The 18,269-nt window shown below is 40.1% G+C and overlaps 1 protein-coding gene across 2 annotated transcripts in view; it reads right to left on the reverse strand.

The window, feature by feature from the left end:
* NEB (nebulin) overlaps positions 1-18,269 on the reverse strand; it is a 245,400-nt gene continuing 227,131 nt past the window's right edge. Inside the window, exons 149-160 of one of the 2 annotated variants that reach the window (XM_084810696.1) lie at positions 12,399-12,491; positions 11,811-11,903; positions 11,289-11,381; positions 10,788-10,880; positions 9,106-9,198; positions 8,690-8,782; positions 4,352-4,459; positions 3,151-3,340; positions 2,064-2,156; positions 1,355-1,504; positions 570-679; positions 1-174 (exon numbers count right to left, since the gene is read on the reverse strand). In XM_084810696.1, the coding sequence (XP_084666822.1) occupies positions 1-174; positions 570-679; positions 1,355-1,504; positions 2,064-2,156; positions 3,151-3,340; positions 4,352-4,459; positions 8,690-8,782; positions 9,106-9,198; positions 10,788-10,880; positions 11,289-11,381; positions 11,811-11,903; positions 12,399-12,491 (1,383 nt within the window). Of the gene's footprint in view, positions 175-569; positions 680-1,354; positions 1,505-2,063; positions 2,157-3,150; positions 3,341-4,351; positions 4,460-8,689; positions 8,783-9,105; positions 9,199-10,787; positions 10,881-11,288; positions 11,382-11,810; positions 11,904-12,398; positions 12,492-16,610; positions 16,704-18,269 lie in introns of both variants that reach the window. The other variant, XM_084810706.1, reaches the window with a different exon arrangement.

Genomic DNA, 18,269 nt, shown 5'->3' on the forward strand with positions numbered 1-18,269 from the left:
TTAAACTGCTTCTACATAGTTGGCTGGAAGCATGCCTGTTTTGCCTGTTCTTTGCACAGTCCCGTACATCCAGCCTTCGTCAATGGCTTGGACATTGACAACTGCATCACCATCTTTGAAGGAGACTTCATCCGCATCTGCTGCCGTGTAGTCATATATGGCACGGTACGTCTTCTGTTGTAGTCATTTTCAAAAGAAAGAGAAATGCCCTTGGTTATTACCATACATGCAATGTGTTGGGGTAAACCTCTTAAAGGTTTATGTGACATCTCTGAAGCTGTCAGCTCTATGCCTTTGGGGCACATAAGGATCTTCCTGCCAAAGACATAGGTGATCAGCAGAATCAAAGTTAACAGTGCCACTTATTAGAGGAGGAAAGTAAACGGTGCCTAGAAATCACCCCATCCTGCCCAATACATTCAAGTTAGCAATGCTGAATATTCAAATTAATTTTTTCTTCCCAGCACAGCCTATTGCACATAGAGATCCACTTCAGAAAGGTAAACAATGCTGCAAAAGCATTTTTCTGCACAGGTTACTCTTGCTCAGTGGTAAATAGTTTAGCTTACCCCTGCGACAGATGGATGAGAGGGGATAGAAGATACTGTTGTCTGCTGGGTGGCAACAGAAGATGATCTCTGTTGTGGCAGCTCTACAGTTTTGGCATGTTTGTAGTCCACTAGAAAATGAAATAAAGTTTAAATAATAAGAAAACAATAGAAGCTTTGATCCCCTTCAAAAATGTCAGTACACTTTCCAAAAGCTATTAAATGGTGCTTGGGGGTTGATTATACTGTATGAGGTAGTGAGGACGGACGTGTGAATCAGCACAAATTAATGAGTTTCTAACATATGGTGATATGACTCAGTGTCATTTTAGAGAATTATCTCTACTTTTTTTTTCCTTTTTAAACAATTCTTGAAAGAATATTGGTGTGCAGAGCTGTCTTCCACCGGTATGCTAGCTCTTCCGCTTATACTGTACTGTATAGTTGCTTGCATTGAATTAGTTACTGCTTTATGTTTGGCAGTTCTGATTTGTTATGCTGCCTGTCCACTACTACCAAAACTCACTGTGTTGTGCAACCTAACTGGCACTATGGTAGCCAAAATGATGTGTAATTCCCAGTCTTACCAGCCTGATACATCCATGCTGAACTGTTTCTGCACAGTAATATACTGTGTAATATACTAACCACTTCGTATGACACTCCCCCTTATTATATTTTGCAATGGTGGCAAGTCTGTGGTTGGAAACAAAGTGGGGAAAATAATTCTCCCCCACAAATGGCACCCCTACAGAGATACTTGTGAAATGTGAAATGGTACTGATGCAGTTTTCAGTCCCTTGTACCTGTTGTAGTTGTGGGAAAGAAGCCTCCATTGCTGTAGTAAGACAGGTGCTGATCCGCAGCCTCTGAATGCTCCGATTTTTCATCGCCAGCACTGAGGCTGAGTGCACTGGCAGAGCGGGATTGCTCTCGGCTGCGTCGCTGGGCTTGGACTGGGGGGCAAAGATTAAGAAATTATACTGAGACAGGAAGGGTGACTTCTGGCAACAGTATACTTAGTTGGGGAGGTAATGCTCTAATATCAGAATAAAGTAAGGATGCAATCCTATGCATGTTTGGACAGAAAAAATCCTACAACTACAGCATGCTGATAGTTGTAGGACTTTTTTCTGTCTAAACATGCATGGAATTGCACCCTAAAGCTGTATTTGGGGAGAGTTAAAGTACAAGCCTTACAAGCAGCCTTCCCCAACCTTGTGTCCTCCATGGGTCCAGATATATATGTCTGTCAAGTTATGGTTCACTGATGTTCCATTTATTTCAGTGGATCTACTCATTGTCTAAAGTATGACCAAATCTGGATCCACCTCAAGATGTTTTGGACTTCAACTACCATCAGTCCAAGCCAACATGGCCAATAGTCAGGAGTGCTGGGAACTGTAATCCAAAACATCTGCAGGGCACCTGGTTGGGGAAGGTTGGGCTAATGCAATACAAGGGCTTGTATCCATCCACAATGATTTACCGAATATCACAGATTGCATCACATACCAGAAATCAAGTGTAAGCTTCTCGACTGAATGTTGTCTTCTGCTGGGTCATAGTCAAAGACTGATCCAGGATTAGTACGCCACACACGAAGACCTGCACAAGACATGTAGGTTGGTTCAGCACCCTGGATAGCTTGAAAATAGGTTCAGCAATTTAGCTCCAAAACAGGTTCAGCACTTGGACAGGTTCTTTAGATTTCTAGTTGGTTCTGACTGAAACCCAGAATGGATTCACAGCCCCACCGAAATTGAAACCACCAGCCTCCACTGGGTGACGGTGCGTGCACATGCACGTGTGGTTTTGAACAAAGTTTTTATTCTTCACTTCTAAAGTTAAAATATAAGAGTCACAAAAACTAATCTTAGAATCTATGGAGCAAAAGATACGTTTAAGAAGCATTTTACAACTCAAATGTGACTTGGCCAGAATGCTTAATAAATGGGAAAGAAAGGTTTTCTTTTACATTCTAACCATGTTGAACACACACACACACACACACACACACATTATGCCATTAAGGAATGGCCCATAGCTCAGTGGTACAGTGTATGCTTTGCATTCATCACTTGGATGAATGCAAAGCATACACTCTACCACTATGGTGGAGTGTGTTCCTGGTAGAATGTGTCCCTGTTGCCCCACTGCCCACAAGAGACTTTGCCATATTCTATACCAGCAGAAGTTTCTGAACAGTAATTAAGGACAGCTTGAGTGGAGTGCATCAGAGCGAGCCCAGCTTAAAGGTTACAGAGGCAGGGTGGGAACAGATAACACTAATATAAGGGAGCTTCATATGAATTAATACATTTCCCTGGAAAATGCAAGGTTCTGTCCATGAATCTCCAGTCCTTGGTTGTGTCCAAGGAAGAAGTGACATCCAAACAGATTTGGTTAACCAGAAACAACTAGGTAATATAAATTCCAAGGTAATATAGCTTTGACAAAGACAGGAGTATTTGGACGTTTGCTTGGATCTTTGTGTTTGATGTCACATCACTACAATTTTCTACCACGAATCATGGTCAATGATGCAACAGCTGTATGAGATTCATTTACACATGAACTACACAACGTAACATCTGAATACCTGTGAGGTTACTCAGTTCTTGATCCTGATCTATCCGTTTCCGCTCCATTTCCACTACTCGTCTCTGAATGCCTCTATAGTTAATATCGCTGAAGTCCTGCATGTTCTTCTTCACACGTTCTGTTATGGGGTCGGTAACTACAGGCGTAAAGCTCCCTTTGCTCTTTTCAAAGTCTTCATGGTATTTCACCTGGAATGTTCAAGACAATGACATGTCCATTCCAGCCATTATCTCTTAAGTCGGGGTAAGAGCCTCTTTCACCCCAAGGGCCAAATTCAATTTAGGAGAAACTCTCGGGGGCCATGTTCCAGGGGAGGGCGGGGCTGAAGGCCAAAGGGGCAGGCCCAAAACACCAGCATGTTTGAGCTTCAAGTTCTGACTGCCAGTAATTAAGCCTCAGGAGAGGCATTTCAATCTTTTAGGGTGGGGGGAAAAATGCACAAAAGCCAGGAAACCACCAAATGATCAGTGCTTGGGAGAAAGAGGGTGGGGTCAGGGGAAGGGACGTGGCCTTCTGGGGACTCCCAGATTTATCCGTTGGGCCTGAGGTCCTGCATCCCCATCTTAAGTATTTCTGCTTACCTTGTCTCATTTCCTAGTTCAGAAGTAACAACATAAGAAGAGCCCTGCTGGATCAAACCAAGGGTCCATCTAGTCCAGCATTATGTTCACACAGTGGCCAACTAGTTGTCAACCAGGAAACCACAAGCAGGACATGAGCGCAACAGCAGCCATGTTCCCCAGCAATTGGTGTACATAGGCTCACTGCCCCTGGTACTGGAGGTAGCACATAGCCATCAAGATTAGTAGCCATTGATAGCCTTTTCCTCCAGGAATTCAACCCTTTTTTAAAGTCATCCAAACTGGTGGCCATCACTGCATCTTGTGGTAGCGAATTCCATAGTTTAACTATGTGCTGTGTGAAGTACTACTTCCTTTTATCTGTCCTAAATCTCCCACCAATCAGCTTCATAGGATGACCCTGGGTTCTAGTATTTTGAGAGAGGGAGTACTAAGTACATTAGTTTCATTCGGTTTACTAGGTAAGTCCAGTTCCTACAAACTCAGGACAGCAAAGCTGATTCTTGCCTTCTAATGTTGCATTCAAAAAAGCTGTATCTTAAGGCACATTGCTAAATTTATTGCCATTGGTGGTTTACATGTGCGGTTTCTTTGACCCTCAGAGAAAGCAATACTCACTGTGGAAATGTGTCGTTGTGTCTCCCGAACACGCCTCATTTCAGGGGTATCCAGGACAAAGGCTGCTTTACCTTGCACTTGTTTCCGGAAACTATCAGAATACAGAACCTGACAAAATAAGAGAGCGTGAGTAAATGTGGCTCAGCCAATCAGAGAATAGGTTTTAAAAGAGGTTTCATGGAGAAGTGATACAGAATGAGGAATGAATGAAGAAGCGCTGGAGACAGATACAAACAGCCTGTGTTAACTATTGATGGGCACCTCACAAGAAGATGCCTCAATTGGCTTTTACTAACTGTAAATGGCATGTTGGCTTTAAAAAGTGATCGTGAATGTAAGAAGAATATTTCATTGATTTTATATAGACTCCTAACTCATCACATTCCAAGGACTCTAGGTAGGTGACACTCAAAACCACAGCAATAAAATAACACAGGAAGTTGCCTTGGACTATTTGTCCATCTAAACCAATGTTGTGTGATTATTTGGCAGCAGCTCTCCAGGGACTCAGACAGAGGTCTTTGGCTTCATCTACTACCCAATCCTTTTAACTGGTGATGTCAAGGATTGAAATTTCTGCATGCAAAGGTTCTGGGACCTTCTACATGCAAAGCTCTGCCATTCACAAATGGTCCATCCCCCAAATAAAATGCCAACAGTGCAATCCTAGGTGTGCCTATGCAGAGGTAAGTCCCATCGCATTCAACTGGGCTTACTCCAAGGTGAGTGAGAATAAGATTGCAATGTAAGTGTACAATACTATGTCAAACTATAACTACCCAGCTTAATCCCAGGCCCTAAAACCCAGCCTAAACAAGGCATTCTTAAAAGCATTTCCAGAAAATACACAGGTCAAGACTTTGGTTAGTTGTTCTTAACAACTGTGAAGGAATTTAAGGAATCATAGAATAGTGGAAAGGGCCTATAAGATCATCAAGTCCAACCACCTGCTCAATGCAGAAATCCAAGTCAAAGCATCCCTGATAGATGGGAAAGTAGGTCCCAAACTGCTTAGCACCTTGAATTGTGCTCCAAAAGGGACAAAGGGGCAAAATGGATCATGAAGCACTGGTAGAACCTACTCGTGGCACACCAATCCCAGCAAGAGGTGGCTACCCCATTCTATACCAGCAGAAGCTTTTAAACAATCATCAAGGGTAGGCTCATATGGAATGCATCATAGCAACCCAGGTAAAGGTTGCAGAAGCATGATGGCTTTCAGGTCTGAACTGGAATATTACAAGAGGAGATCTGCAAAATTTTACAAGAATTTGGGAAGGTAGCCTCCCCAAGCAATCCCTGGAAAATGAGTAGGCAGAAGACCATCTTTACCATACACCCTTTCTTCTGCTCTGTCAGGTCAGCAGTTGCTTATATACAAAAAAACAAACAAACCCACAATCAGCAATAGTATCAAATTCCTAAACACTGAACTAATTCATTCTCTCTTAAAACTCAACATTTTACTTTTCATTGACCTTGTTAAGAATCAGTTCATCCATGCCCCATCTAATAAACTGAACAATCTCTCTGTCTGACAGAGACATCTCTGGCTTATATAAAGGAAAAAGGTATCAACTCTGTGCTATTTCCCAGGTGTCTCTTCCTCATATCTAGGTTCTTGACAAAGAGGAGATGATTGGCTGGGGGACTCAACTGCCCTAAGCTGACTGGGAAACTGAAGAAAAGCCATGGCTGGTGCTGCCACTTCCATGGGCTTGACCTTATATAAAGTGTAAGCACCAACTAAATTACATAGATAATAACTTCCTGCCAAAAACTCTGAAGGGAAGATACGATGTTTTTCAAAACGTAAGCTGAAGCAGGTAAGGAACTGAAAAGCAGAAACTAGATTAGAGGTCGAGGATGTAATGAGAGGGCTATGCAATGAGCAGCCCAAACTCTTCCATACCCCCACTGTGGTGGGTCTTCCCATTGCTTGTGTTGTGGAGCACCAGAGGCTTCATTAGTGAATGACCCTCAGGGAGGCATTTCTTTAATAAAGCTTAATATTTTGGACCTTGTGTAAGTGTTCTTCAACTCAGGGGCACTCTAAACTTCCAAGCAACATAGGAACCAAATGTGTTGGAAATGCCATAACACAAAGTCCACAAATGATGGCAAGTGATTTTACAATTCGATTATACAAAAAAAAAATCTGGTGGCCTGAATCCTAGGAGAGCTGTATTGTAGAACTAATCCTTTTTAGACACTGCAAGAAGTTAAAAGTATGTTTGAAGGCAGTTCCAGTTATTCAAAGGATGCTGATATTCACAAAGCACTGCACATATGGAACACTGTCGACATCAGCATCCTACACAGAGCATTTCCATATGTGCACAGAAGCATTTCAGCTCCCTCTTCCAGTGGCAGCCTTCCACCCCCTCAAAAAAAGCCCTCCTGAAGGTCAGGGCCCTGTGGAGCAGCACCTCATGAGAAGAAAGAGGCCACTGCCAGAAGGAAAACCGCCCAGAGAGCTTCGGCAGTATAGAAATGAAATAAATAAATAAAATATAAGGAAAAGTCAGCCACTTGCCCTGTGTGTAAGTGGAAACGTTTTGTGCATATGCTTCTCTGGTTCTCAGCCATAAGAGATTCTGTTTCTCTATTTGCCACCCTAATTTTCTCTGCAACAATTCTTCTGGCTAGGTCCTGCAAAGCCAGTATGCAAGTTTTCCCACTGATAAGTAACGATCATTACTTGTGAACAGGGACAAGAAAAATCTACAGCTTTGAATATCACCTGGTCATCCTAGGAGTGTTGGCTTTGATGATGTTGAACAGCCAGCATCATCATCATCATCTAAGTTAACATTGGGCAGCTTGTAGCCTTCAGTTGTTTTGGCCTACAACTGCCATGGTCCCTCATCACTGGCTATGCTGGCTAGGGCTGATGGGAGATGTAGGCGAAAACATCAGGAGGGCCACAAGTTGCCCACCTCTGAGTCTTAGATTATAAAATGTTGAACCGGCATGATGATGAGCAATCCCCTCCTAAATCTTTGGCAGCAATGCTTAGTATCAGGGGCATTGCTTGGCACTTAAAAGATTTGGGGCTAAGGCCCATAGGGCATGAATCTGCATATGCTAATTTATATCTATATATGCAAATTTAGAAATAATTACACTGATTTATTTACATTTCACAGGAGGCAAAGGCAGCCAATTAATTTCTCATCCAAATAATTTCAAATAAAACAAATCCTTCAATTAATTTGAACCCTGACCCAGATCATCACAAACCAATGGAAAAAGCTTTTTCTAAGCTTAATTGCCATGCAGGGGAATATTTTTTTTTGGGGGGTGCAACATGTGGGAAGGGGAGAATTAACCCTTCCCTCCTCTGCTTCAACCCCCTTGAACGTTGCCTCATGCGTGGCAATTAAGCTGATAAAATAACCTTCTACTAGCACCAATGGACACCTCGAGCTCTGTGGAATAGATCCAGGTGCACTGGGAAATACATTCAGGGCTGCCGCACCATGGGCCCAGGCTTAGCAACAGCCCTGCTTAGGATTGAGCTCTCTATAGAAGTAGGCTTCCAAACTCAGTTCAATATAGGGAGCAACTTCACACATCCTATTATGGAAGGGGAGCTACCCTTCCACTGAATGAATTTGGAAACCCTTATGGCTGAGGAAGTTCTGAACACACTTCAGAACCTCCAGCATTCCAAGTGATCCCTAGACAAGGGTGCTTGCCTTTGTTTGTTTTTTTATGCTGAAGAGCAGCTCAGGTGCACAGAACATTGGTGCAAGTATGGCGTACACAGCATAAGGAAGATAATAGGGCATATTGGGAAAGGCAAAGACTATGGGGTGCGTTGGTTTAAAGATTGACTCCAGCTTCCTCAGGCACAGACCTGGTTCACACATCACAAGGCCAAAGCATCTACTACGGTTTGAATTCTTCTGAGACAGTCATGGGGCAGACCCCATCAAGAGTTTGAATGTACATAGAATACAGGCTGTTTTCAAGAGAAATCCAAAATACAGAACTCAAAGACATTTCAATCCATACCACATAAATAATTTAAAAACATCATAATATTAAATTTTTAGAGACTGTTAAGCTATTATTTGAGGTCAATGGTTATTTTAAAACCTTTAAACTAAGTATTAAATATAAGTTCTATACTACAAGGAATAGAAGTAAGAAACAATTAGAGACATATGTTTAGGTTACATTTTAGTATTTTCAATGGAAAAAAAGTTATATTAATAGAGTTAATAGTTGGGAAATGTTTTTTTTTAATTGAGTACAGAAACAATTATACATTTTAAGGTGTTAAAAAAAGTTATATATTCTAGATCATTGGTTTATCCCCCTGGAAAATACCGAGCTAATGTTTTCTTGATTGCGTTTAGCTCTCTCCATCTCTGGAGTGACAGATGTTGGAGTTCCTTTTCCCAAGTTCTCTTTGTACAATACCTACACAGCATACAAGAAAAGTGTCCAAAAATCAAAGATTAGATTATTGTTGGTGAATCACTGTGTTAAGTTGTGTTATTGTTTAATCATATGCATCACGGCATAAATGGGTAAAGAACTCAAGAAACAAAGTGGTTAAAAAGTTATTGGATAAAGCAAAAAGGGGGAAAAGGAAAAATATTTTAAAAACAGCAAAAATGAAAATAAAAGGAGTGTTTTCTTGAGGAATATAAAATAGGTAAGACTGAAATGAATCAGATGCAGGACAAGGTTGATCAGATGTGTTAATTTTTTAAAAAAAATTCATTTTATTTTTTCAATACCAAGCTAATGTTTTCTTGATTGCGTTTGGCTCTTTCCATCTCTGGAGTGACAGGTGTTGGGGTTGCTCGCCCCAAATTTTCTTTGTACAAAACCTAAAGATGGTAAGCAGTATCCAAAAATCACAGAATGTAACTCAATTAAAATAACTTCTTAGAAAAATGTAATAATGGGGTGGGGGAGACACTCAAAAGAAGAATAAGGCTAAATATATAAAAATAGTTTAAAAAAATAATAAAAAGGTATAGTCCCACTGTAAAACTGACAGATAAAAATGAAGAGAGTTTTCATATATATATTTTTCTCCAGCCTATACAATATAGGAATTTATGCGTGCTTCTATGGCTACAATCTTCCACACAGTTATATGCGACTAGGTCCCATTGAAATCAGATGTGTGAAGGATTGCAGTATTCATTTGAGTCTTTCCGTCTCTAGACTGGCAGGTGCTGGAGTCCTGTCTTTGAGTATCACCTGCCATGTATGAGTATTTTGAGTTTCACCTGCAATATATGAAAGATACACTGCCAGAAGGCACAAAAAGGAATCTGTGATTTGTCCTGGTACAAATGAATTGAAAAAGACAACTTCAAAGTAGCAAAAGTGTGCAAGAGTGAATTAAGCAGGTAAAGTAATTAAAACAGAAAATATTATTTTTAAAAGATAAATATTATTTTTTAAGATAAGGGTTCTATCCAGTTGGCAACATTCAAAACTTTGCACATTGGTTCTTCCCAGGGAAATTCTCTGGAGTAAAGCACAGGCCAATTTCTCATCATAGTTTTTTAAATAAAGAATTATAAAGTATGTTGTGTTTCCTGTCAAATACTTGTTCAGTAAAAAACACGCTATTGGACTGGAAAATCACTGGGGTAGCATGTTTTTCACATTGGAGTTGCATGTTCATATATTGAGAAGAAGCTGTAGCTGCTCCCTACAGTTCTCCATAATGTCTGACATGGAATTTTCTCATCTTAATTCTGAGACAGTGAAATGCACATATTTCTGATCAGGGGCCAATGTACATCCCGCCATTGGGGGAGAGATGGAAGTTCTATTTGGCTGTGATATCAGCATCTGCAGTCTCCCACAGCTACTCCAAATTCTAAGTGCTGAATCGTAAATTCTGAGCCCTCTGAATGCAGAACTCTATGTATATGTGTATTGATAGGCCGCACAAGCTATTTTAGATCCCTATCTCTGGAATGCCACTGTCCACAAAGTGCCAACTTAGAAACAAACAGCACTGATATTATCTTGTATTTTCCTGCCTGAATATCCTCTCTTTTGCCATCCTACAAAATCAACTGTTCAATGGCATGTATTGGTGAATGCTGTACCAAAGGAACTCTCATGTAATTGGATGATGATGATGATGCAGTATTCATTTCCATAGGCCCTGTCTCAAGAACTGTTATATGGACCAGAAATCAGAGTATGTCTGGATAGAGTCCTATAGACATCGTTGCAAGGTTTTGAAAACTTTAAATTCTATGGTCAGAATTAATATTAATATCAGATTTATTCTATAAGTAAAAGGTGAGTATTTTTTATATACGGATCAGCATTTTACTTCAGAAAGAGAGTATAGTTTTAGATACTAGAAAGGAAATTTCTGTAGTTTGTTAGGATGTTATTTAAAAAACAACAACAGGTTTTGGGGAGTGTTTTTTGGGTAATGTACCGAGCTAATGAACTCTTGATTGCGCTTGGCTCTCTCCATCTCAGGAGTGATTGGTGTAGGGGTACCTTTCCCCAATCCCTCTTTGTACAAGACCTACAGGGTACAAAAGGGTACAGGGTACAGAAATCATATAATGGCAATGACAACAAATAAACATTCCCAGTTTATAATGTTAATACTTGGATCACACCAGCTTCCAGTAAAAGCTAGCTGACTGTTGATTTGTGTCATCTAGAACAGAGACTTTCAAGCAACACCCATATAGACAAATGATCTAGTAGGATGAGAAAGTTGGAAAGGGAGAAAATACAAACCAAGCACTGTATTTGCTTGAAAATAAGAGAAAGTAGTAATTCAAATCCTAGTACTAATATGTTAAAGCTTAGGTTGCAGAGAAAGTTCTAAGGGTACGAAGAGCTGAATGGATACTATTCTTGGTTAGAAAGCACATATCTTTAACACATCTAATGTTATTTTAAACCATTCCTTTCTTCTGAATACCGAGCTAATGTGTTCTTGATTGCGTTTGACTCTCTCCATCTCAGGAGTGACAGGAGTCGGGGTACCTTTCCCCACTTCCTCTTTGTACAATACCTACAGGATACAAAAGAGTATCCAGAAATCACAAAATGGCAGTGATTAGGAATATATATTAATAGTGCATAATGTTAATACTTGGATCACACCACTTTCCACTAAAGCTAGCTGGCTGTTGATTTCAGTGTCATCTGTAACAGAGACCTTCAATCAACACCATATAGAAAATAATCTAGTAGGATGAGAAAGTTGGAAAGCTAGAAAATAAAAGATGAAAATTCTGTGTTTGCTGAAAAATAAAAGTAGTGAGTCAAGTCCTAGTACTATTATGTTAAAGCTTGGGTTGGAGAAAGAGTCCAAAGGATAGGAGCCTTATTCTGAAAGGTGAATTGGGACTATTTTTTATTAGAAAGCATAGGTCATTAACACATCTAAAGTTATTTTAAAGAACTCCAGTCTTTTTTCCCTCCTCCTTCTTTTGAATACCGAGCTAATGTGTTCTTGATTGCGTTTGACTCTCTCCATCTCAGGAGTGACCGGAGTCGGGGTTGCTTTCCCTACATTTTCTTTGTACAACACCTGTGAGACAGAAGAGCAGCCAAATAAGCCAGCAATAAATAAAATATCATATTAAGGTTATTGAAGCTCTGGGGTAGTTTTTATTTGGCTGTGATTATTTTGCCAGCTGTTTGTGTTACAGTTTAAAACAATGCATAACAGCACCCCTTTCTTCCTCCCAAGAAAACAAGGGCTAGTGTTGTTTTAATATGTCAGCCATCTTTTGAATTATATGCAATTTTTTGCATCTATGGATAATATGCATAAAGCGCAAAATAACCGAGGTGGTAAGAAAATAAATTGTTATTTTTTGCAAGGGATTTGAATGTAAGACATAGGAAAGAAGGGAATGTTAAAGGGTCTCAGAATGTGACACTGTCCTGTAGTGAACAACAGAAGACATAGATGAGGTTTCACAACAAGTGTAAGTCTATTGGCAGGAAGGAGCTGGGATGGAGAGGAAAAGTTAATTCAGAGTACAAAACAAAATTAAAGTGATTATTTTCCCAGAAGTACCGAGCTAAAGATTTCTTGGTTGTGTTTGACTCTTTCGATCTCTGGAGTGACAGAAGTTGGGATCCCTGTCCCTAGGCTTTCTTTGTATAGGACCTGTATGAGGACAAGTGGGTACAAAATAAAATAAAATAAAATAAAGGAAGAAAAACAACAGTTAATTAAGGTCTGCCAAAAAAAAAGAAGGTCTTAAACCTCCTGGGTATGAGTCTTATGCTTTCACAGTTGCATTATGAGCTTGGTGTCCATGTCATATTTCCACAATATGTTTCCTGCGATTTCTTGCCTTTTCCAGACATGAGTGCATATATGTAATACGCAAAGCATATAATCCATCCAAAATTAGGCCCTTTTAAGACCCATTTATTTCAATGAGAGCAATTCAATGATGTGCTTAATACTCCCATTGAAGTCAATGGGACTTAAACATGCCTCATGGGTGGATCATGTTTAAGGAACTTTAAAAAAAAACAACCCATTGAAATATCATGGAAGAAAGTCTGCATGAATGTTTAAGCTTGAATTTATATGGGAGCTTTGTCATGTTAGTTCAATGTTTTCTTATACAGATAGCACTTCTTGCAGATTTTCATTACCTAAATTATGCATAGTACAGTGTCCTTTACAGTTTATAGTCTATAGATTCATCATAGGATATTTGGTCACTTCAACCTGCAAGCCATGTTGGTGATGTCAGTCAGTAGTGGGTTTATAGATAAGGGGTTCCTTCATCATGCTCAAATAATGCAATAGTTTGCCAAGACAGTGCAAAGAAACCACTGGGAAAGATATCACAGGGTAAACATTCCCCAGGCGGAAATATAACATGTAGTGAGCTTAGAAGGTTTGTAGTCAGAGAACCAACTGTCAACGTTTGACCATAGTTAGAACTCCATAAGATGTAAATAATTCCAGTATCTTATTCTGCAATACCATCTGGATCTATACATTCTGAATGTTGGTTGCAGAATGATTTTTCTTATTAGTTTTGTAGCTAGATGCACTTTTGACTGAGAATGTGTTGTACCTCTTGTTCAACCCTGCTGGAGATTCAGACCATATGCTTCTTACAATGTTACACGGAAGTAAACAACCACTCTTTCAAAAATCAGGATGAGTTAAAAAAAGAGCGAGGCAGAAATGGTTGAGAAAAACAATGAGAAAAACTGTTAACATGATTCAAAATTATGGAATACAAAAAGATTAGGGTGCAAAAATGTAAATAAAGTCACTGGGAAATTAATATGATGATAGATTGGATATTTCTTCTAAAAGTCCATTACTTATAAGGAAACAGAATGAACTCTTAACAAAGTTAGTTTTAAAAGGGTCAAAAGGGAACTTTATCTTATTAGAACTATCAAGCTAAAGTGTTAATGAATGCATGTAAGTCTCTTGTTTCTCAGACGAAGGGGATTGGCTTTCCTGTCTCCAGTTCCTCTAACCCTGTGCCTGTGCAACTATTTGAATTATGTATATGCACTGGTGAGGGGTGGAGTGGGGTCAGGTTAGCACCTATTAACCCCACTTCCTTTGTTTGAGGTCCTTCTGTACAATGACCTACACATATATGCTCTGAGCATGCATTCTGCACCCTGCCAGAATGGAGGGTATACTGATCATGCATGCAGACACTATGCACTTTGTGGTGTACACATGTAGGCCCCTGTGCAGACAAGACCTTGAACACATGGAAGTCATGGCAGCAGACACAATTCTGCCTCCCTCCCTCCACAAAATGACCTGTAGTACATGCTTGTGACCATTTGCACAGAGGTATAATATGATAGCTATGGATATAAAATTAATATGTCATCATAATAGGGAGAAAAGCAGGCTGTTAGCACTGGTTGGGGCTAATTTCCTCCCCTCAAAGTCACTATGAACAAAACCAGAACAAAAATCAACAGTGTGGTGCATTGTGGCTGGTTCTGATGGAAGAAGAATTTTGTATATTACATGTAATACTACACAGTTAAACACTGTAGCAGTATTTAATGGGTTTAAGAAAAAATGTATTTGAATAAATGATGATCAAATAATTTCTTAAACTGGTTATTTGACAAGGAGGCTGGAATGACAATGTCCCACCAATTCGCAAAGCATCCTATGGACTGTTTTGATGTATGGATGGGAGGCAGGCAAGTAAAAACACAATAAAAATCTCATGGAAATCATGGCAGAGGCTGAGCTGGCTAATGGGCAGAAGTGTCCCTCAATGCTTGCAAGTCACTACTTCTCCCACCGTAGCTTAAGCCAGCCTACAGCACTGAGGCACCAGCCACATTGGTTGGGACTTAGCTTGTTTTTAACACTACACCATCTGGAATTAACCATATTCTACAGTGTTGTGGAGGAAATAACATTTCAAGAAAACAGGATTAGGCTCTTACCTGGTTTAGGAATTGAAATGAATTTCTCCAGACCTCAGAGTATAGTTTAGCTTATTCTGAGCCCAAGCTACAAGTCAGATTCAATTCCATGGTGTCCTTGATGTCTTTGGGAGTGCAAGAGAGTCTGATTCCTCCTGCATTCACCTCCAGCGAGCCTCCCAGTCCCACCCACACAAGCCTCTATCTCTCCTCCATCCCAGGTCTCATTTACAAGTACCCAAACCCCCTCCTTGCTTTCCAGCTGTGGTGCCGGAGAAGACTCTGACGAGTCCCCTGGACTGCAAGGAGGTCAGATCAGTCCATCCTAAAGGGAATCGACCCCGACTGCTCATTGGAAGGGCAGATCCTGAAGCTGAAGCTCCAATATTTTGGCCACCTAATGCGAAGAGAAAACTCCCTGGAAAAGACCCTGATGCTGGGAAAGACTGAAGGCAAAAGGAGAAGGGGACAGCAGAGGATGAGATGGCTGGATAGCATCACCGATGCAGTGAATATGAACTTGAGCACGCTCCGGGAGAGAGCGCAGGACAGGAAGGCCTGGCGTGCTATGGTCCATGGGGTCACGAAGAGTCGGACACGACTGAACGACTGAACAACAACAACAAACCCCCTCCTATTGCCTTACAGGTTGCTAGTTACAGCAGCAGTGGTAGCAGCGAGTGACAGCTCTTCCTCCATATCTGTGCTTCAGTCCCCAGCACGCTGCTGTTCAACATGCCACATGCAATTACATCTGGGAAACACAATTTTCCCAAGGGTTTTTTGCAGATGACAGTAGCTTTTGGGAAAACATGCTTCCCAAGTTTGCTTACATCTGATATGTTGTGCAGTCTGCCAGGCAATGGACAGGAGAAGGAGGGAGAGATCTCCCGCTGCTAACACTATTGCCAGAACCGGTAGCCAAGTAAATGGGATGGAAGAAAAGGGGCTTGGAAGAGTGTGGTAGAGTGGGAAGGAGGTGCTTGAGAACGGGGTGGCTGAATGGGAGTGAGAAGGGGTTGAATTCTTTTCCAGCTCAGATCACAATCTGAGTTGGGGGAAATTCTGGGATTGTAATACTCATCTCTCATTTCCAAACCCAGAAACACAAATTTCAGAAACATCACTAGCAGCACAATCCTATACATGTCTACTCAACAGTAAGTGCCACTGAGTTCCACGCGGCTTATTCTTATACTGCAGTCCTAAACCCATTTACCTAACAGCACAATCCTGTGCATATCTACTCAGTTCAGTTCAGCTGGACTTCCTTGCAGGTAAGTGCATAAAGGATTCCAGTTTTACCCATCTCAGAATAGCAAAGAATTTGAGCCAATATTTCTTAATGGCTCAGACAAATAAAGTCTAAGAAAACTGGAGTTTGGATTTGAAGTATATTGTTATTGAAATAAAGCAGTGTCACAATGCAAGTAATATTAGTGTTTGATCTATTCAAAGAGAGGTACTTTTAAGCCCCACTGATGTTATTGGGATAGAATTAAGGATGTGTTTTGCTCTCCCACTGAAATCAAAGGAAATTAACGGTACTTAACATTCTCATAAACCTACAGGGTGAAAGTGGTATTTTAACTACCTTAATTTGGTTTCCATACCTGTTTACAATAACTACCAAAATGAGCTGGGAACAAATGTAACACCATTCAAGAAAGAAAAGGAAATAGTGGGTGGAAGGGATAAGTCACTGACTGAGCAATTAAATTACTGAAATCAATTATTGATTGTACACATCAGGGCATTTTATGTTACTGAGGAGGAGGTAAGTTTCATAATGGTTAATTACATTTTTAATGAAGTTAAAGGGCATTTTTAACTACAAAAATACCGAGCTAAAGTTTTCTTGATTGCGTTTGACTCTCTCCATCTCTGGAGTTATAGGAGTTGGGGTTCCAGTCCCTAAATTCTCTTTGTACAACACCTGTGACACAAAGAAGTGTAAAAAAACACACCTTTAACTGGCACATTTTAAAATACATGATCAGCATAGAGAATGCAATGCAGTTTGTTGACATTTCATATGAAGCAGTATATAAATGTTGTAGATAAATAAATACATAAAGTATAAAATGCATTCCCAAAAACAAAACAAAAGGGACACACACAGAAAAAAATGAAAAATCTTTTTCATTTTTGGAATTGAGATCCCTGTCCCTAGGCTTTCTTTGCGTAGGACCTTTGCACCAAGAAGGTACAAAATAAAATAAAATAAAATAAGGAAGGAAGGAAGGAAGGAAAACAACAGCTAATTAAGGTCTGCCAGAAAAAGATTTTATTTTGAGCTTTTATTATGAGCTTTGTGTCCATGTCATAGTTCCACAATATCTTTCCTGCAGTTTCCTGCCTTTCCCAGACATGAGTGCATATATCCAATATGCAAAGCAGATCGTCCATCCAAAATCAGACCCGTTTAAGACCCATTTATTTCAATGTCAGCAATTCAATGATGTGCTTAATACTCCCATTGAAGTCAATGGGACTTAAATATCCCTAATGGGTGGATCATGTTTAAGCAACTTTTTAAAAAACCCATTGAAATATCATTGAAGAAAGTCTGCATCAATGTTTAAGCTTGAATTTACATGGGAGCTTTGTCACATTAGCTCAGCGTTTTCTTATACAGATAGCACTTCTTGCAGATTTTCATTTTCTAAATTACACATGGAACATTTCAGTGTCCTTTGCAGTGGATAGTCTATAGATTCATCATAGAATATTTTGGTCATTTCAACCTGCAAGCCATGTTGGTGACATCAGTCAATAGTGGGTTTATAGATAAGGGGTTCCTTCATCATGCTAAAATAATGCAATAGTTAGCCAAGAAAGAGCAAAGAAACCACTGGGAAAGATATCACAGCGTAAACATTCCCCAGGCAGAAATATAACATGTAGTGAGCTTAGAAGGTTTGTAGTCAGAGAACCAACTGTCAATGTTTGACCATAGTTAGAACTCCATAAGATGTAAATAATTCCAGTATCTTATTCTGCAATACCATCTGGATCTATACATTCTGAATGTTGGTTGCAGAATGATTTTTCTTATTAGTTTTGTAGCTAGATGCACTTTTGACTGAGAATGTGTTGTACCTCTTGTTCAACCCTGCTGGAGATTCAGACCATATGCCTCATACAATGTCACACGGAAGTAAACAACCACTTAAAAAAAATCAAGATGAGCAAAAAAAAGAAGAGAGAAACAGCTGGGACGAGGAGAAAAATTGTTAACACGATTCAAGATTATGGAATAAAAAAGGATTAGGGTGCAAGAATGTAAAGTCACTGGGAAATTAATATGATTATAGACTGGATATTTCTTCAGAAAGAGAAGGGAGGGGAGGGAGGGATCTCATTCTGCTAACAATATTGTCAGAACTGGTAGCCAAGTAAACGGGATGGAAGGAAAGGGGCTTGGAAGAGGGTAGCTGAATGGGAAGGAGGAGCTTGAGAACTGGGTAGCTGAATGGGAGTGGGAAGGGGTTGAATTCTT

Source organism: Heloderma suspectum, chromosome 1, assembly GCF_057233095.1.
Source record: "Heloderma suspectum isolate Gila_16-S chromosome 1, 16-S_ref, whole genome shotgun sequence".
NCBI lineage: Eukaryota > Metazoa > Chordata > Lepidosauria > Squamata > Helodermatidae > Heloderma > Heloderma suspectum.